The 19,878-nt window shown below is 52.9% G+C and overlaps 1 protein-coding gene across 4 annotated transcripts in view; it reads left to right on the top strand.

The window, feature by feature from the left end:
• Positions 1-19,878, top strand: part of ZFYVE9 (zinc finger FYVE-type containing 9) — a 186,278-nt gene that overhangs the window by 156,906 nt on the left and 9,494 nt on the right. For all 4 annotated transcript variants that reach the window (XM_056815136.1, XM_056815137.1, XM_056815134.1 and 1 more), the window contains 4 exons: positions 3,214-3,364; positions 5,362-5,442; positions 13,578-13,740; positions 18,999-19,104. In XM_056815136.1, coding sequence (XP_056671114.1) covers positions 3,214-3,364; positions 5,362-5,442; positions 13,578-13,740; positions 18,999-19,104 — 501 coding nt within the window. The remainder of the gene's footprint in view (positions 1-3,213; positions 3,365-5,361; positions 5,443-13,577; positions 13,741-18,998; positions 19,105-19,878) is intronic.

Raw genomic sequence — 19,878 nt, 5'->3', positions numbered from 1 at the left:
AAGCAGCGGAGGAGCCGCTTCCCCTGGACAGCCGTGACAGGCTGGGCCTGGGGAGGAGGGAGGCGGCTCCTGCCCGCCCCAGGCGGCTTGGCCTCGGGCTAGTTCGGGATTTGGGCAGCCCTTAAGCTCCCTCACAGGCGGGCAGCCCCCAGATCGGGCAGCCCCAAACACGCCTGCCCTTTTGGGCGGATTCCATCCAGCTGTCAGAAGGGTGCGGCGATGGCCAGATGAGGCCAGTCCTCATCCCCGACAGCCTCGGCCGTCTGCAGGCTGACCCTCGCCCCCTGCCCCATCCGTGGTGGGGATCCTGTGGGGAGCCCCTGGTCAGGTTGGGCCCTTCCAGGGGCATCAGGGAAGGCTTCCTGGGGGAGGTGGCGGGTGAGCACGTGAGAGAGGGCCAGAATGTCACCAAGTGGCAGTGCTCAGATCGGGTGTCCTGACTAAAACAAGGGCTTTTCCCACCATACACTGGCGATGTCTGCTAAGCGCGGTGCGCATTTCTAGACCCTCGTGTGGGTTTTGGCAAGAACAGTGCTCTGGGAAGTAGAAGACGTGGATGCGTTATGGAGAGGAACTCGGATGTGCCCTCCGGGACAGAGCAGGGCCCACGCCGGCTCCCTCTGCCCTGGCGCGGCCTTCTGCCAGGCCCGGCACCTCTCTGGCCAGCTCTGAGTTTTGTCCGTAAAAAAGGAGCGGCCGCCCTGCCCAGTCCAACAGAACGCACAGGACGGTGTTCTGGAGAACGCAAGCCCTCGATGGCGGTTGGCACATCCCAGGGATGTGAGCAGAGATGCCCGGTCAGCTAAAGGCCGGGGGAGCCTTCTTAGCCCTCTCTCAGGCCCCCAGGCAGAGCCAGGCTCCGGGGACACTGAGGCCCAGGGAGCGTCAGTGACTCCCCACATCCCACAGGGTATGCAAGGCCACATGGGCCAGTGGCCAAGGGAGCCTGGGTTCTAGTTCTGCCTCAGCCGGGCTCCAGGCTTGGATTTTCCTCAGCCTTTAAGGAGCTTTCTTATGCCAGGGAAACGAGGGGGGGTTTACCAGGCTGCCAGAGGAGGCCGTGGTGCGCGGACGCGCGACGGGGCTCAGGGCACTGGCAGAAGGTTCCTCGTCGGGGAGTTTGCTTAGACCAGGGGCTCTCCAGGTCTGCCCGCGGTGCTCGGGGGGCAGACATGGGCTACTTTCTCTGCCTCCGTAGCAGGGTCATGGCCCAGGCAGGCCCTGCCGTTAACGAAGGAAATGGCACGGACACACTCGTGCGAAGTTGACTTACGTGTGTTCGTGCCGGTAAGAAGAGAACGTGCCTACGAGATCGCAAGGGGGGCTCGTCAGATGGGTTCAGGTCATGAAGCCAAACGTTGCTGATTTTGCTTGAATCTGGCCCACCAGCACCTGGCTGGTGTGGCGGCTCCTTTCTCTGAGGCGTGGAAAGGGGGTTCCTGGGCCCACACGCCTCGGCCCAGTGCAGAGAAAGTAAAGCTTCCTTTTAGCTCAGAGATCCTTGTCTGTTAGGAAAGGACATTACAAATGAGGTCAGAGATGCAACTATGAACGACACTTGGCGGCCCCTTGGGGGGGTAGAACTGTTCAAGGCTCCTCGTGAGGATCCTGGCCCCCATTAGTGCTGCAGCAGACGGGTGCTCGGCGTCAGCGGGAAGGGAGCAATTAGGTTTGGTTTGAATCCTTCCGATGGTAGCGCAGAAGTGCTGAAGTGCCATACTTTGCAAGAATTGCAAAAAGCAGTGTAGCCAGGATGAGGCGACGCCTTAAAAGGCGAGGAGGGTAAAGAAGCTAGAAAGCATGTAGACTGCCAACTGGCAGTTTTACTCCAGCTCTGTCAGAGAATGAGAAGAGCTGAGACACGTAGGCAAAAAAAGATTCGAGGATCCAGCTTTTGGAGAGGACGGGAGCGGAGAGGGGGAGCTACTGCATTCATACACCAGGAAAAGGGATGCAGTTTTCCCTAGATTTCCCTCGGGGTATTTGAGGGATCATCAGGGGGAGGGGGCCTTAACCTTAGGCGTGTTCAGTCGATCCGCTCAGGCCCGATCGGAGACTGGAGAAGTAACGGACGGGCTTAAAAAGAACACGGTTTTACTCCTAAACTTGCGATTTTCACTCTGTCTTGGCCAGTAGTTTGGGATCAGCTGTGGCTGCATTGGGGGGATGAGCCTTTCTCCTTAGGGCGAGCCAGCCAGATGCACTTCCTGTTGTGCTCCCAGAACCTCCCAGAGTTGCTGTCCGAATGCTGCCCGCGCATGAGTCCCCTTTGGGTCATGGGGCAGCCGGGGAGAAAGCCATCGCCTTGGCCATGCCGACTGCTTTACTGTCTTGTTCCTCCGTCGATCTGTTGATTCGTCGTCTCCATACTGGATAGGAAGTCAAAGAAAGGCCTGGCCCTGCCCTCCCAACAGCTCTGGGTCACATCATCTTCCTCTTTCCCACGTGGAGCTCTGGTTTCACCCACATAGGGTTGCTTCAGGGCAGAAACTCCCTCTGCCAGTGTAGATCAGCCAAAGGCGGGCAGTGTAAGGTCCTAGAGAGCAGGACCAGGCTAGATGCCTTCCCCGTGGCCCCTCCCCCAGCGCGCTTGTGTCATGGGTCAGACAGACTTGAGCCAGCTGGCCCTCTCGGTCCACTGTGCCTCCCTCTGCTTCCTCTCTCCATCCTCCTTTGTGGATGAGGAAACCAAGACCCAGAGAGCTTCCACGAGCTGCGTAGGACGACACAGATGACCAGCAGCCTGAGCTGACCCTTCCCCTGCTATTCCCGACTTTTCCTCCATGCCTGGGGAAAGAACCTTGGCTAGAAGTTGTCGTATTGAAAAGGAACGAGGCCCAAGCAGAAGCCTCTGCTTGGTGACTGAAGGACGCCAGTGCACTCAGACCCGGCTCATTTCTTCTGAGCCCTGTACGCGGGAGAAAGATTCAGGGGCGCTGCTGGGGGACCTGAATTAACTTGAGGGTCTTAGGAAAGGGGCGGGGAGCAGGGAATGGAGGCCAAGTGTGCCTCGTCTTCAGAGGAGCGTCTCAGTGAGGCCCAACAAATTGGCTTTGGAAGGGTTGGGTTGGTTGATTCTTGACTAAGGGTGTTGGGAGGGGGGGGGTGCTTGGTTGGGTCATCGGTCTTCTGCTGACTTGTTGCCCCAGAAGTGGGCCCGCTGCCAGGTTTGTCCCACACTAGGACCAGGTGCTAACACGATTCTGCTTACAGATGATGAAGGTCATGAACAAGTCCAATGAGCACGTGCTGGCAGGAGGGGCCTGCTTCAATGAGAAGGCCGACTCCCACCTCGTGTGCGTCCAGAACGACGATGGCAACTACCAGACTCAGGCGATCAGCATTCACAACCAGCCGAGAAAGGGTGAGGGAACTGGGGCCCTGGGAGCCCTCGGCGGTGCGGAACGCTCTCTCCCCGGGGCCAGGGCTTGGCGCCTGGCCCTCTGGATGCCAAGCTCGCTGCCCTTCGAGAGCTAACATAAAGAGGGAAGAGGAAGAAGACGTGTAACTTAGGCTCGGTACATTTGTATCGTGTGCCCGTTCTCTGCAAGGCAGGAGCCACCGTTAGGAGTGGCCTAGGCCTTGCCTTCCGGAGATTTGCAGAGCGATGGGGGCACATCGCTGATGGGCCTGTGGGAGAGATCCGAAGGCCCTGAGAGGGAGGGAGGGTGCCAGGGTCACTTCAGCCGGGGGTCCTGAGGAAGGCTTCATTCATGTAGTAGTGAAAGGCCCCCGGAGCCCCCCTGTGTACAAAGCCCTCGCCTCACACCGCCATCCCTTCTGGCTACACGTTTGTCTTCCCAAGACAGCGTACAACATGGCGGATTATGTTCAAACGGACCCTCCCAGAGTGGGTAGGTCAGCAGCGAAAACTGCTGGGAGGTTGAGAGGAGTTCCAGGTGTTCAGAGTAACGGGAGCAAAGGCACCGCCACACGAGGGCGGGAAACGGAGATGGAGGAAGGGTTAGTCTGTTGGCGTCCAGTTTGGCGAAAGCATGAAAGCTGAGCCTGGAAAGACTAGTCAAAATGTATTCTAAAGGGCCAGGCTTGGGAGGCTGGATTTTTGCTATGAACCTTGAAAGAGTTTGGAGTAGGGGCAGTTGGGTGGTTCAGTGGATAGAGAGCCAGGCCTGAGGTCAGAAGGCTGGGTTCACATATGGCTGTAGACACTTCCTAGCTGTGTGACCCTGGGCAAGTCACTTAACCCATCTACCTAGCTCTTGTCCCTCTGGCTTAGAATTGTTACTCAGACAGAAGGCATGGGGCTTCCTGTCTGACTGGAGGAGGAGCTTGCCAGTGGACCGTCTCCAGCCCCTTAAAGTGTGAAGAGCAGAAAGAAGGGACTTCTGCGGGGAGCCGCGGCCAGACTCGAGTGTTTTGTCCCTGCCACCGAGGCTTCGAGCTCTCTCTGGGCTTCTTTGCCCGCCTTAGGGAGCTCCCTCGTGCCTCTGGTTTACCTTTGGCCATGGAGGCTCTCCAGAGCGATCCCCTTGCCGTGAGCTCACAAACCTTGTTTGCCCACCGTTCTTCCTTCCCCTTGGGGTGCTGTTTGGAGGTATTCAGGGAATGGCCGGTCGTCCCCAAGGCAGGTTAGGAGCCCAGCCAGAGGAAGACACAGAGCTGCTGTAAAAGGGATCCTACACGCAGGCCTCACGTGCCCCTCCCCAGAGCCCCACCCTGAGAGGCAGGCCGTGTGGCCAGGCGTGCCCCTGTGACCCCCCCCCCCCCATGCAGTGCAGGGGAAGAGCCTTCCTCTGGCCGGGCCGGGGTCAGGCCCCAGCTCGGACGCCCCCGGCTCAGTCTTGCTGCCCCTGGGAACCAGTTTTCCATGAGGTGAATCCCGGCTGGTTGGGATCAGCTCACAGAACCTGGACCTGGATAGGCCCTTAGCGGTCACCCAAGACAAGCCCCTCACTTTAGAGAAGGGGCCTTCGAGGCTGTCTAAGGCAGCCTCCCTCCTGGACAAGGAAGGAAGGTGAGGTCAGAAAGGCTCCATCGTTCCCGGGGGCTAATCAGGAACTAACCATAGAGCTGCAGGTAAAATCTGGGGCCTTTGATAGTGAACCAGGCGCGCTTTCCCCTGCCTAGTGAACTGCTGGTGGAGAGTTTGGGACGCTGGATTCAAATGCTATTAATCTCTATTTCTTTGTAAAACAAAGCAAGTGGAGCTCTAGCGTCTGCTTCTTTCACTCCCCTCCTAGCTCCGTCCCTTCTCTGCGCCTCAGCTTCCTCCTCTGTACAATGGAGTCACAGAACGGCTGCCAGGGGAGCCCTGCCGGCCACCCCGCCTCTGGCTGTATTCCTGGGATCTCTTCCCTTCCGGGTCAGAGCCTCACTTGCTGCTTCCTCTTGTCGTTTCAGTCACTGGTGCCGGCTTCTTCGTGTTCAGCGGCGCGCTGAAGGCCTCCTCCGGATACCTCGCCAAGTCCAGCATCGTGGAAGGTAAAGGAGCAGGGCTGCGTGCCCGCCGTGGGTGCCCGAGAGGAGAACGGGCAGCTCCTCGGTGGCCGTGTTCGGCAAGCCCGGGCCTCGGTGCTTGGTCAAGCCAAACCAGCAGGCCCAGGGACGACCTGTGTCCTTAGAGCTGTCCTGGGGATGTTCCACGGGTCCAGTGTCAGTCCTGGGGGCAGGGAGAGAAGACTCGTTTGAGCCGCCACACCGGGAGGGCCCGGGGAGAAGTTCCTGACTCCAGAGCTTCTCTCTCACAGCTGGGTGCGAGGCTCTTGGGAGCTCCAAGGAGAAGGTGGTAGGGCCGGCCTAGCGGCGGTCTCCTTTCTCTTGGGCATGGCTGGGCCAGACTTCCCTCCCCTCCTCTGGTAGGCGCCCCCGGAATGACCCTGACACCTGCCTGTCCCACTGCTGCTCTAGCAGACCTTTCTGCAGAGCGCCTGGCCTGGGGCTGGAACGCTGCACCCGGGGCATCTTCCGGCTCTCCAGGTAGCTCGCCTTTAAGCGGGTGGATTCATTTGAGTTTCAAAAAGCAGCCGCAAAGCAGAGGAGAAACCCGGAGTAGAGTCTGAGGGAGGCCAGGCCCCTCCTCTTTTCTCAGATGGGGCTCCAGACAGACAGTTCCTAGCTCAGAGTGGGCCGCTTGGATGAGGGACAGTCCCAGACCCGACAGAGGATCTCTCAACTGTGGCTTTCTTGGCATTCAGAATTGGGCTGAAACAGACCCTGACCAACGGTTCTGACCCAGAATGGAATGTGCTGTCTTGAGGACGTCGGCACGTGTTTATGACGTAGCCGCTGTGGGCCGGCCACTGTACCAAGCACTGAACAGACAAAGAAAGGCAAACCCCAGTAGCTGGGTGGAGTCCTGCTGTCCAGCAGCTCTCACTGGCCTGGTCTGTGTCCAGCAGCGCTCATTGGCCTTTCCTGCTGTCCAGCAGCTCTCACTGGCCTGGCCTGTGTCCAGCAGCTCTCACTGGCCTGGCCTGTGTCCAGCAGCGCTCATTGGCCTGTCCTGTGTCCAGCACTGCTCATTGGCCTGTCCTGCTATCCAGCAGCGCTCATTGGCCTGTCCTGTATCCAGCAGCGCTCATTGGCCTGTCCTGTATCCAGCAGCGCTCATTGGCCTGTCCTGTGTCCAGCAGCGCTCATTGGCCTGTCCTGCTGTCCAGCAGCGCTCATTGGCCTGTCCTGTGTCCAGCAGCACTCATTGGCCTGTCCTGTGTCCAGCAGCGTTCATTGGCCTGTCCTGTATCCAGCAGCGCTCATTGGCCTGTCCTGCTATCCAGCAGTGCTCATTGGCCTGTCCTGCTATCCAGCAGTGCTCATTGGCCTGTCCTGCTATCCAGCAGTGCTCATTGGCCTGTATCCAGCAGTGCTCATTGGCCTGTCCTGTATCCAGCAGCGCTCATTGGCCTGTCCTGTATCCAGCAGCGCTCATTGGCCTGTCCTGTGTCCAGCAGCGCTCATTGGCCTTTCCTGCTATCCAGCAGTGCTCATTGGCCTGTCCTGATGTCCAATAGCGCTCATTGGCCTGTCCTGTCCACCAGCGCTCATTGGCCTGTCCTGATGTCCAATAGCACTCATTGGCCTGTCCTGTGTCCAGCAGCGCTCATTGGCCTGTCCTGTGTCCAGCAGTGTTCATTGGCCTGTCCTGTATCCAGCAGCGCTCATTGGCCTGTCCTGCTGTCCAGCAGTGCTCATTGGCCTGTCCTGTATCCAGCAGCGCTCATTGGCCTGTCCTGTATCCAGCAGTGCTCATTGGCCTGTCCTATGTCCAGCAGCACTCATTGGCCTGTCCTGTGTCCAGCAGCACTCATTGGCCTGTCCTGTGTCCAGCAGTGTTCATTGGCCTGTCCTGTATCCAGCAGCGCTCATTGGCCTGTCCTGCTATCCAGCAGCGCTCATTGGCCTGTCCTGCTATCCAGCAGTGCTCATTGGCCTGTCCTGCTATCCAGCAGTGCTCATTGGCCTGTATCCAGCAGCGCTCATTGGCCTGTCCTGTATCCAGCAGCGCTCATTGGCCTGTCCTGTATCCAGCAGCGCTCATTGGCCTGTCCTGTGTCCAGCAGCGCTCATTGGCCTTTCCTGCTATCCAGCAGTGCTCATTGGCCTGTCCTGATGTCCAATAGCGCTCATTGGCCTGTCCTGTCCACCAGCGCTCATTGGCCTGTCCTGATGTCCAATAGCACTCATTGGCCTGTCCTGTGTCCAGCAGCGCTCATTGGCCTGTCCTGTGTCCAGCAGTGTTCATTGGCCTGTCCTGTATCCAGCAGCGCTCATTGGCCTGTCCTGCTATCCAGCAGTGCTCATTGGCCTGTCCTGCTATCCAGCAGTGCTCATTGGCCTGTATCCAGCAGTGCTCATTGGCCTGTCCTGTATCCAGCAGCGCTCATTGGCCTTTCCTGCTATCCAGCAGTGCTCATTGGCCTGTCCTGATGTCCAATAGCGCTCATTGGCCTGTCCTGTCCACCAGCGCTCATTGGCCTGTCCTGATGTCCAATAGCACTCATTGGCCTGTCCTGTGTCCAGCAGCGCTCATTGGCCTGTCCTGTGTCCAGCAGTGTTCATTGGCCTGTCCTGTATCCAGCAGCGCTCATTGGCCTGTCCTGTATCCAGCAGCGCTCATTGGCCTGTCCTGTGTCCAGCAGCGCTCATTGGCCTTTCCTGCTATCCAGCAGTGCTCATTGGCCTGTCCTGCTGTCCAGCAGCGCTCATTGGCCTGTCCTGTGTCCAGCAGCACTCATTGGCCTGTCCTGTGTCCAGCAGAGCTCACTGGCCTGTCTTGCTGTTCAGCAGCATTCCTTGGCCTGTCCTGTGTCCAGCAGCGCTCATTGGCCTGTCTTGCTGTCCAGCAGCATTCATTGGCCTGTCCTCTGTCCAGCAGCGCTCATTGGCCTGTTCTGCTGTCCAGCAGCATTCATTGGCCTGTCCTGTGTCCAGCAGCGCTCATTGGCCTGTTCTGCTGTCCAGCAGCGCTCATTGGCCTGTCCTGTGTCCAGCAGCGCTCATTGGCCTGTCCTGTGTCCAGCAGCGCTCATTGGCCTGTCCTGTGTCCAGCAGAGCTCACTGGCCTGTCTTGCTGTTCAGCAGCATTCCTTGGCCTGTCCTGTGTCCAGCAGCGCTCATTGGCCTGTTCTGCTGTCCAACAGCATTCATTGGCCTGTCCTCTGTCCAGCAGCGCTCATTGGCCTGTTCTGCTGTCCAGCAGCGCTCATTGGCCTGTCCTGCTATCCAGCAGCATTCATTGGCCTGTGTTCAGACATGATATTTACAGAGAAGATGAGAAGTCATCTTAGAGGGAGGCCGGAGCAGCACCTCAGGGCTTGGAGGGAACCAGGGAGAGCAGCCTGGGAAAGGGACAAAGATGGAGGACATTCCAGGCCTGGGAACACCCAGTGAAGAAGAATGGAAACTGGTGATGGAGCTTCAGGGAGGGAACAGCGAGAAGGTTGGAGACAGACAGACAGACAGTGTACCAAGCAGAGGACGTTGCACTGAATCCTGGAGGCTCAAACCAGAGTCACTGAGTCGGGCACAGGGCAGTGACCTGGCCAGACCCACACTTTGGGGCATCCCCTGGAAGGCTGAGTGGAAGGTGGATCTGGAGAAGAGAAAGCTGAAAAGCAAGAGGAAGTGTGAGCAGGCTGTTCCTGTCATTGGCTGGGGTTTGTCCCAGGGCGGTGTCTGTGTGAGTGGGGAGGGGGAACGACACGTACCAGAGAGGTTGTTGAAGGCAGGCTGGATGGGCCCCTTTGGGGGAGCGTAAGCAGGAGGGGTCAAGGGCTGAGGCTGTGGGAGGCCAGTGGAATCCTCATCAACCCTAATAGGAAAGTCGAGCAGGAGTGACGGCTCTGGGAGCAGGGAGTGAGCTCTGTTATAGGCGTGTTGAGCTCGATCTGTACAATGAGTTTGCAGTAGCCAACAAATGGTGCCTGACCCCAGTGCAGGAAAGACTGGGCTGGAGATAGACATTTGAGAGTCATTTGCCAGCATCGAACCCAGAGGGGCTTATGGGACACACTGAAGCAAAAAGAGGAGAGGACCCGGGATAGTGCCTGGAGGGAGGGAGGGACACCGGAGGTTAGTCACACAGAAAACCTAGGAAGGAAAGAGAATGGGGAAGAGAGTCATCAGTGACGTCAGAGGCTTCCAGAAGGTCCAGAAGGAGGAGGACTGAGAAAAGGCCAAATTAAGATATTTGTGGTAATGTTGGAGAGAAAAATTTCAGTTGAAAGATGAGGCCAGAAGCTGAATTACAAAAAGTTTAGAATCAATAGAAGAGAGATTGTAGCATTCAGCAGAGACAACTTTGTCAAGTTCAGCCAAGTAGGGAAGAACAGATACAGGATAGTAACTATCAAGAATGATTGGCCTGGGGACAGCTGGGTGGCTCAGTGGATTGAGAGCCAGGTCTAGAGATAGGAGGTCCTGAGTTCAAATTTGACCTCAGACACTTCCCAGCTGTGTGACCCTGGGCAAGTCACTTGACCCCCATTGCCTAGCCCTTACCACTCTTCTGCCTTGGAACCAATACACAGTATTGATCCCGAGATGGAAGGTGAGGCTTTAAAAAAAAAAAAAAGATTGGATCAAGGGAGGATTTTTTTTAAGCATGGAGGAGAGGAGGGCCTTTGTAGGACGCCCATAGGTTGGAGCTTGATTAGAGATAGAGATAATAGGGGAACAGTCTCTCAGAGAAGGTAGGAGGGGATGAGATCAAAGGAACATATAAACGATTTGACTTTGCCAACAAGAAGGGCCTCTTTTCTAAGAGTTGAGGCAGGGGAGAAATGTGAAATGAGGAGAAAAGAGGAAGCTCTTGGCAAATAGCCTGTTTTTTTCAGTAAAGTCTGAGAGGAGGTCCCAGTTGAGAGGTTAGGGGAGAAAGAGGCTTGGAAAAGAAGGCCAAGGCTGGAAAAGTCATTTTGATGAGTGATATGATGGCTTAGTTAGAGCTGTCCAAAAAGTGTGGCTTGCTAGAGTGAGGGCCCAGTTGAAATCTTGTGACAAATTTGCAGTAGACCTAATCATCATGATTTCATGATTTTCTCCAGCTCATGAAGAGAGTAAAGGGGGGGGTATAAGGGTTGGCCATACATGACTGATAGAACAAGAGGTCAAGGGGATTACAGGATAGTCCATCATGTGATTAAATAGTTTCACCAGGAGTAAGATAGGAATGGAGTAAGAGTGGATCCTACAGAGGACTAAAGCATCAGGTTGGACTTATAAGGCTTCCAGAAGCTGGAAGGGCCAAAGATTAGGATAAGATAAAGGCATTTCAGCCTTCAGGAACATGAAAATAGAACATGTAGGGGATAGATAAGAAGATCAAGGTTTTGACCATCTCCAGGTGTGGCTGAGGTGGGGTGGAGGAAGGTCATGGAAGATGAATAGGTTGAAGGACTGGCAAATTAGGATATCGGAGGAAGAGCATCTGTGTGGATGTGAAAGTCTCAATGGAAGAGAGGAAGAAGACTGAGTCAGACCCAGAACACACTGAGAAAAGCCGGAATGTCGAGGGCCTGATGGTCTGCAGGCCATCAGGATATAAATTGGGCTATAAATTTGTAGGAACCGAAAGGGGGAGAGGTGCTTGAGCGAAGGTGGTGAAGGAAGAGCCTAAAAGGGGCAGCAGGGCAAGGAGGAAGCTGCCTCCTTCCCAGGGACCACTAAGAAGAGGTGGGAGGAAGTATGAAGGGAAGGAAGTGCCATCAGGATGGTAAGAGGGGCCAAGGATAAAGAATCTTCAGGAGGGAGCCAGGTCCCTTGAGGGCCAGAAGGTAGAAGAAGGGAAGAGAGGGAAAAAGACATAGGATGAAAGAAAATGTGTTTGTTATAGAGCCAGCATTGCAGAGGGCACAGAGGAAGAGGCGAGTAGATCTGGAGTGTTCTGGGGAGGTGGATGACAACAGGGGAGCTCATAGATGAATATGGTGAAGGGGTTTAATATATTGTCAGCCAGAGTCACAGAGATGAGAGAGCAGCTGGGGGACCACACAGAACTAAGTCTGGACAGACTAGGCTAGCTGGAGAGAATGTTCAAGACCTTCCTTCTAGGTCCACCCATGGGGCAGGTGAGGAAGTGCCTTTTGTGCTAGAAGCTGAGTTGGGGGGGGGGGGCACCTAGAAGCAGAGGATGATTGATAGGTTAGAATCCAAAGACCTTGGTTGCAGTCTCAACTTAGGCCTTTACTGTGTGACCTTGGGCAAATTGCTTATCCTCTTTCTGCCTCAGTTTCCTTTTTGGAAATATGTTATAATCTCAATTCTAGTCCATATGGAATTGGTAATCTTACAAGCTATACAATCAGGATAATTGTACTTTTAATTAAATTCAGTAAACATTTGTTCTTTCCCTACTGTGCCCAGAGCATGGTGCTTGGAACTAGGGAAGTTACCCTACAGGACTAGGTAGATTGAGTGAGTAGAATGTTAGGCTGGAGTCACAGAGACCTGATTTCAAATTCTACCTTATCTACGTGACCCTGAGCAAGTCTCTTAATCTTTCTTACCCTAATTTCCTTATAAGTAAAATGGAAATATGTGATAATTAAAAGAGTGGGAGCCATAAACTGTAATGATTAAAATGGTTGAGGTCATAAACTGTAGTGAGTTAAAATAGTGGAAGACTTAAATTGTGATAGATATAAGAGTGGATGAGTAAATTGTGACCACAGGAAGTATGTTTTCACTACAGTGTTTTGTTTTTAAATCAAATATAAGGTGGTCGCCAGGGAAATATTCCCACTTATGAATATACCCAAGTCAACCGGGTTTTATAGAGATTTTTAATTAATAATACAATGAGGAATTAAAGAAAGAGAGAAAGAGAGAAAAAGAGGGAATAATGAGAAAGGGATAAGCCGGCCCTGGCCAGTCCTGGCCAACCCAGGCCTAAGCCCTAAGAGAAAAGATCAGTCAGTCCTTAATCACTCACCACAAGATCTGTCCAAGCAAGGATTCTAGTGACACCAGGCCAGCATCATCTCAGCTGACTTCACCAGCTCAATCCTCCATCTGAAATGTCCCCGAGAGAGACCCTTCAAGGCAGCCTTTCCCAGCTGACTGTTCTTAGAGAGAGCTTTTCGTCTCCTTTTAAAGGGAATTTTCTCCTTTGTCACCTCCCCTAAGTCCTTATATCTACCAATCACAGTAGACCTTTTTCAAAGGACAGACCATTCTTAGTCCACACCTAAGAAGGTGTGAACTTTTGAGTAATTCACACCAGGAAAGCTCTGAGTAAGTTTCTCAGCTCTTTGTTCCTTGTAAATTCACAAGTTGCTTGACCTTTATAGGTACTTAGCACCCCTTTGTATTAGTTCTAAAAATAGGCATGGCTTAAGTATGGGTTTAAGTATTTTTCATTGTTCAGCAAGGAGTTTTCTCTCCTAAAGCAGACTTAAGTAAGGGTGGAGTAGAGGTCCTCCCATTTCTGATCTAAGTAGAGTTCACTGCCCAAATGGGGAATGGTCTTAATCCAATCTTATGAAGTAGGGTCTGGGAATTTTTAAGGTTCACAAATAATAATAATAATACCTTCGTTATCACTGAGTGGTGGTCAAAATCCATGGAAAGGTCAGTTATGAGCCTGGAGGCTTGACCTCATGAAGCTACAGGTTAACCCACAGAAAGCCACAGTGAGCCAGCCAAAAGGGATGTAGGAATTCATGGAGGGCTAAACATTCCAGACGTGGGCAATAGCATAGGGAAGCCATGGATGCAGGGAAGAAGGGCAGCATGAGGAGAAGTAGGCTGGGGGGAGGCTCCATATAATCTCTCTGAGCCTCAGGTTCTTTATTGGAAAAATAGATCCAATGACGTTTCTGCTTTAGTGGTCTGTGACTTGGAGCTCTCCAAGCTCTGTAGAATTCTGTCAGGAAAAGCACGTAGTGAACCATAAAGTAGGGTCTGAAGCAAGTTGCATTTATTTAGAAATAACGAGTTCCCCATTGCTGGAGAAGTCCAAGAGGATACCGGGTGACCCCTTGGAGACATTGTAGAAGGAGAATCCAGCTTCCTGTGGAAGCTGGAGGAGATGCCTTCTAAGGGCCCTTCCCAGTCCCAGGCATTCATTCCACAAATATGTTCTAAGCTTAGGCTCCTCTCTGGCATTGCTTTTGCAGATGGAGTCATGGTCCAGATCACTGCCGAAAATATGGACTCCTTGAGACAATCATTGCGGGAGATGAAGGACTTCACCATCACCTGTGGGAAAGTGGATGCAGAGGACCCTCAGGAACACATCCACATTCAGTGGGTGGATGATGACAAAAACTTCAACAAAGGGTAAATGCTGCTGCCGTCGGCAGGCAGGGCCCCACTTGGCAGACCGCCTAAGACTTCTCTGCTCCTGGTTTCCTAAAGCCCATGGACGTGGTCGGGGGAGGATTCACGACACAGACACACCGAGGCACTCTGCTGTGGTCCCCTGTGCCCTAGCACAGCACAGGACAGGCGGCATTGTAGCCCTGCCATGTACACCAAGGCAGTATGGACCGGAGAATCAGCCTCCTTCTGGGGCCTCAGGGCAATAGCAGGAATAGAAAGGGCTGCTGGTACCTTCCCTGCCCTGTGATGATGAACTGCCCTCAAATCAACAGGGATTCATTCCCATCTTAGAAAAGGAAATGTAAGCTTTAGGCAGAGCAGTGACCCGATTGTTGCCATCTACTTCCTGCTCATCTGGCTGTGGGTAAATCACATCTCCTGTGGTTCCCCCTCTATAAAGAGAAAAGGAGTGGTGACTTCCTGACTGAGGCCCTGGGCATGTCCTTCCCTTCTCAGCCTCTCATTGGTCCTAGATCCCTTCCCCCGTGACTCCCCAAGTCTAGATGGAGAGAAATGAACAGAATGAATGTGCTCCATCCCTTCTGTAAGCAGAGGAGGCTGAGAACATATCGGGGAAATCTGTCCACTTCCAGACTAGCCCCTCACTAAACTTGACCTCGGTTTCCCTTGGGGTGAATGGGATGGCTGCCTTCACTGCTGGGTCTCAGCTCAGGCTCCTCAAGAGTACACCCAAGAGAAAGTTGGCCATAGCCTGCCTGTCTTCTCTGCACTCAGCTCTGGTCCTCCTTACCACTTCCTCACAACTGAGAGCATCTTGACCTTGTGATTGCTCAAACCAGCCATTCCCTCAAAGTCAGAATAATTCAGTTTAACTTAGGTCTGTCTGTCTCTGTTTCTCCCTCTCCTTCGCCTCCTCTCCCTCCCCCCTTTGTCTCTCTCTCCCTCTCCCTCTCTTTGTCTCCCTCTCTCCCTTTGTCTCTCTGTTTCTCTCTCTGTGTCTCTGTTTCTGTTTTTCTGTCTCTCTCCCCCCCCCCCCGTCTCTCTCTCTCTCTCTGTCTCTCTCTCTCTCCCTCTCCTTCTCTCCCTCTGTCTCTCTGTTTCTCTCTCTGTGTGTCTCTGTTTCTGTCTCTCTGTCTCTCTCCCCCCTCTGTCTGTCTCTCTCTCTCTCTCTGTCTGTCTGTCTCTGTCTCTCCCTCCATCTGCTGCACAGTCTTCCTTGTGTGGTCCTGAAGAAGCCCCTCAGCTCCTCACAGCCTCAGGAGGTGGGACCTTGGGTTCTTCCCTTGGTAGAGCAGCATGGCCCAAGCTAGTGCCCAAGCTCCAGAAGGCAGTTCAATGAAGGTTGAAGAGGGGGATCATCTCCTCCTGCCCACTCCCTAAGAGAGGTTGGAAGGAGAACTCTCGACTCCCCTGCAGCACCAAAGGAGTAAGAGGAAGCTCATGGCTGGGTTTGTGGGGCAGCTGTGTCTCAAGCTGGTTTTTGTGGCTGAAGCTGGGGAAGCCTGTTCTAATGTGAGCCTCCCTGGCTGTGTGGCCCACCACGTACTGACCTCTCCTCACTTGTGAATACTGCAGAACTTGGGCACGAGGATGGGAGGACAAGGAAGGATGAGAAGGGATGCTGCTTTCTTCTGTACAACCTGGTGGTCTGGGAAAACCCAGGAAGAGGGAAATGAAGGTGGCAAAATTTCAGGGCTTAAAGCAGGAGAGAGGGGGGTGCAGGACAAAGTAAGTCATCTTTCCCCTGTTAAGAGACCGAGGCAGCGTGGTGCTCAAGGCTGGAAGAGCTCTTCATTTCTCAGGAGGAGTCTGAAGCCCAGAGAAGGGAGGTTCAGTCAGGACTGGCTCCCTGGTGCTCTGATGCCAATTCCCTGATCTTGTGGCTGCCACCGTTACCTGATAAAACTCCCATATCTTGGGAATTTTCAGTGGCTTGTACTTTCAGGGTTGATCCCTGTAGGGCTTAGTAACCACAACCCTGCCGACACTTTTTTCAAAGGATTATGGGTTGTTTCTGCAGTGGTGTACATTGCAGTTAGGTTTATATAATCTGCCAGAAGAAATTGCTAATTCCTGGGGATCACAAAGCCTTAAAATAAGAAACTAAAGACCTGAAGCATCCTCATGGTGCATCATCTCTGCTGCTAATAATCAGGAAAACAAAGGCATTCGCAGAGAAAGAACCATTTGGGAAGTAAACAGTTAATGGATGAGCTGGTGCCTGAGAATGGGACTTGGATTTCTGGGCCACTGCCCAAACGAGAGGAATGATGGGCTTCTGGCCACAGATGGAGGGCACCTAACAAAGGCTGACCAGAATGAATTTTCCCAGAATCTCACAAATCTAATAAAAGGGCTTGGGAGAAAAGTGCCTGTACTCATCCGCAGGCTCAGCAGAGGGAATACAGCCTTTGAGACACCACGAGCAGCAACATCCAAGAAAGGAACAAGTGGGAGAGCTCTGGTATCTCTGATGTCTAAGTACAGCTGGGTAGAGTGATGTTTAACCAGAAAGGTGAACTAGAGGTGCCAAGTTAGGAGGAAATCCATCTGCCTTGGAGCCTTGCTCGGACTGGACTGGGGCTCTGGAAGGGGAGGGTGTCTTCAAGGAAATGGGAAAGTAAAGAGGACAGAAGGCAACGTAGCATTACGGTTCAAGGAGAAGTGCTTGCAGGGAAACCCAGGGACCAGAGGAGAACCACAGGGAAGAAAGAGCCTTTGGGCCAAGGGCAGCTGAAGCCGCAGAGGTGTTCTTGTCCTTGGCAGATGATGGACCACCTGGAGAGAAAGCAGGAACATCCACATCCTGTCCTCAGTGACGGTCCCTCAGCATCATCCTGGACGCTCCATCAGGAGAGGCACACGTCACCATCGCTGTGCTTCCAGCATGCCAGACCAGCAGCGATGCGGAGGATGGGGAGTGGCTGGGAAACAAGGAAGAGGTGCTGAAGGCCCACATTAGGATGGTGGCTTGTGAGGAGAGATGAAGACAGGAGTGGCAGGACTCAGCAGCTGATGTGTGGGGAGGAGTGAGAAGGATCATGACTTCCATGTCAGGATGCCCAGAACATCTTAAATCAGGGACTAGCACCCGGCACTTGGCACCATGCCAGGTCCAGCCTTTGCACTTAATAAATGCTTAGTGGCTTGACCTGTAGGACATCCAGGTGGAGGTATCCAGCAGGCAGCAGAAGCTAGATGAGCCATGGGGGCCAAGAAAGCAAGTTCTCTCAGGCTGCATGAAGACAGTATAACATTTATCACTAAGGAGTCGATAGTTTTGCTGCATTGTGCCCTATCTTTATGCCATTGTGCCCATTCAGAGGAAGGCAGCTAGAATGGTGAAGGACCTCAAGTTTATGGGTATGAGAATCTTTTGATGAATTTAGGGGTATTTAGCAAGGAAAGAGGGGGACCTAATAGCTGTATTCAAGTATCTGGAGAGTTCTTGTAAAAGAGAGGGTTTAAATTGCTTCTGCCTTACTCCCAGAGGATAGAGCCAAGACCCGTGCAGCTGACTTGGGTTTGACCTACTATGGACATCTTAGAGGAGGAATCCCAACGTGGGCTGGGCTCCCTTAAGCCTTGTGTCATAGGGCAAGGATTCGCCTTTCCTGGAGCTCTTTAAGAAAGGGTTGAAAGAAAGTCCATTGTGTTGGTCTATTGTGGGGAATTCTCGATTGTGTAGAGATCTGACCTTGTAGCCTCTGGTTTCTCACCCTCATGGAGATCCTGGTCCAATAGGGTCACAAAATACACACTTAGAGATGAATGTCACGTAGGAGAAGTGATTAGAGAGGGACCGGAGAGGCTCTCTCTGCCGGGGAAGATCAAAGTCGCCTTAATGGGAGACATAGCATTTGAGTTGGGCTTAAAAAAGCCAGTAGAAATGTCTGTATGGCCTGATGAAGGCGTTGCAGGCAAAAGGCACAGCTTGAACAAGTGTGTGGAAGCTAAGAATTGGAATGTGAGTGTAAGCAAGTTGTTCCATTTTCCTGAAGTCAAGAATATATGTGGAGAAATTCTAGGAGATAAGTTTGAGCCTTTCTTTTCCCATCTATAAAAATGAGATGATATACCAACTCCTCATAGCTGTGCTGCCAGGAAAACGTGTGTAAACCCTGGAGCACTTACAAATGGAAGAGGTTGGTTGATTGTCATCCTTCATACTTGAAGAGGACCAAACTGATATCACTGCTTGGGGTCTGTGTCCAGCCATGGCTAATTAGACCAATCTGAGCTCTGAAAACTTTCCCCCAGGTTGGGTACAAACAGCCACATGAGCATTTGGGGTGGAGATGGCTCCCATCTCCTTTGAGTTGCCACTTTGCTTTTAGAGCAGAGCGCCATCTTTGATGTGGACAATCCTGTGTCGCCAGCATCTCACCATTGATACCAAATGGATATAGAACAAGGCAGAAAGAGAGAAGAGTGGCTGTGGTTTCTCCCCATAAGCATTGATGGCTAGGATGTACCCAGCTAGAGGACGTCTCCAGAAGCTTCCTGATGGAGAAAGCAGAGTCCAAAAGAGCAAGGCTGGGAACCTGGGCAACCTCATCTCCTCCCTCTTAGCCACTGACAGTCAGTTCAGTGACCCACGCTTTCCCAGGAAACAAAGGCCGCTTTTGAATCCCATCATTCTTAGAGGGATGTTGTAGGCCTGCAAGTCATGGAACAGCACAGCATTCACAGAGTCAGTGCAAAGTGCCATGGCAGGGGAGACAGTGGGAAGAAGATAGGCTGTCCAGGAGGCAGGAATGAGGACTGAAGGGGAAGGATGTTGAGAGATAGGGAAGAAGCCTCTGGAACTTTGGGGGCTGCCGATCCCGGGGCTTATGGACCAGAGCTTCCCAGAATGGGCCATCAGGGATGGATTGGGGTCTCCCTCACCTTGGGATTGGACAGAGTGCCATGATGTATCCCAAGCCTCTGTGAATGGCTCTCTCTCTTGGCATGAATTCAGTGGGAAATCACTACTGTCTTCAGGTACTACCCCCAGACACAAAAAGACTTCTTGATCCTAGTCCCAGAGTCTCTGCCAATATTTTTCAGACACCACATTCAAGTGTGTCCCAAGGGTACCAGCTCCAGGAAGAGCACTTTGCTACTCTGTGGATGTCCTTCGAGCTAATGCAGGCAGAGAGCTTAGCTCGGCCACAGCAGGAGCTCAGCTGGCAGACAGAACCTTTGCGGGGCATCTCTCTTCTTCATTAACTCACCGTGGCTTTTGTCTATTTTTCTTGACTCCCTTTTAGTGTGGTCAGTCCTATCGATGGTAAATCAATGGAGTCTGTAACGAGTGTGAAGATATTCCATGGCTCGGAGTATAAAGCAAATGGAAAAGTTATTAGATGGACAGAGGTAAGTGGAGGCAACTTGACCTACCTTGGGTTTAATGTCTCTCAAGGAAACTGAAAAGAATCCCAGGAGGATGCTAGGTTCTGAGGCCAAATCTTTCCTTTCTCTAAAGACTTCTTTCACCAGCCCACATCTCCACGGGCCCTGCTTTCTCATAGGGTGGTGTGTCTTTAAGGCAGCAAATTCAAGTATTTTTGCTTCTGAATTTGATTTTAGGGATTTATTTTCCGAGGGCCTTGGTAAACATATTTGTCTCTTCTTCGTTCCTTTCCTCCAGTGGCCCATAAGACTTCACAGGGATCCTTCTGCCCCCAGGACCCTGCTGAGCCAGTCCAAAGGCTCAGCAGTGGGCCCTGGGCATGTTGTCTGACAATCTAGATGCCTCGTGACTTTGGTACTCTGGGCATACGTTCAGTTGGTTGACTAAAATCACCAAAATCAGACAAGCGTTTCCTTTTGTACTGATAGAGAACTGCTTCATGCTAACCAGCCAAGGACCCATGGAATACTGAAGTAGGATTCCATCCCCTGCAGGAAGCACCCTGCAGCCTGGATAGGGAGGGTACATGGAGCATCTCTCATGTATAGCCCTTGATATGGCAAGTGGAGAGGGCGGCAGCTGACCTGCCTGAAATTTGTGCCTCAGGGACACACTGTGCCCCTTCTGCATGAGAGTGAAGCAGCCTTAGGGCTCATTCTCCATTTTCTTTTATTCAGTATATGACAAGGCTACGTGCCCAAGGGAGAAATCTCTGTCCTTTGTATTCCCGCCTGGTG

This window comes from Monodelphis domestica, chromosome 2 (genome assembly GCF_027887165.1).
Source record: "Monodelphis domestica isolate mMonDom1 chromosome 2, mMonDom1.pri, whole genome shotgun sequence".
Taxonomy (NCBI): domain Eukaryota; kingdom Metazoa; phylum Chordata; class Mammalia; order Didelphimorphia; family Didelphidae; genus Monodelphis; species Monodelphis domestica.
This window is presented reverse-complemented; position numbering and strand designations above follow the sequence as displayed.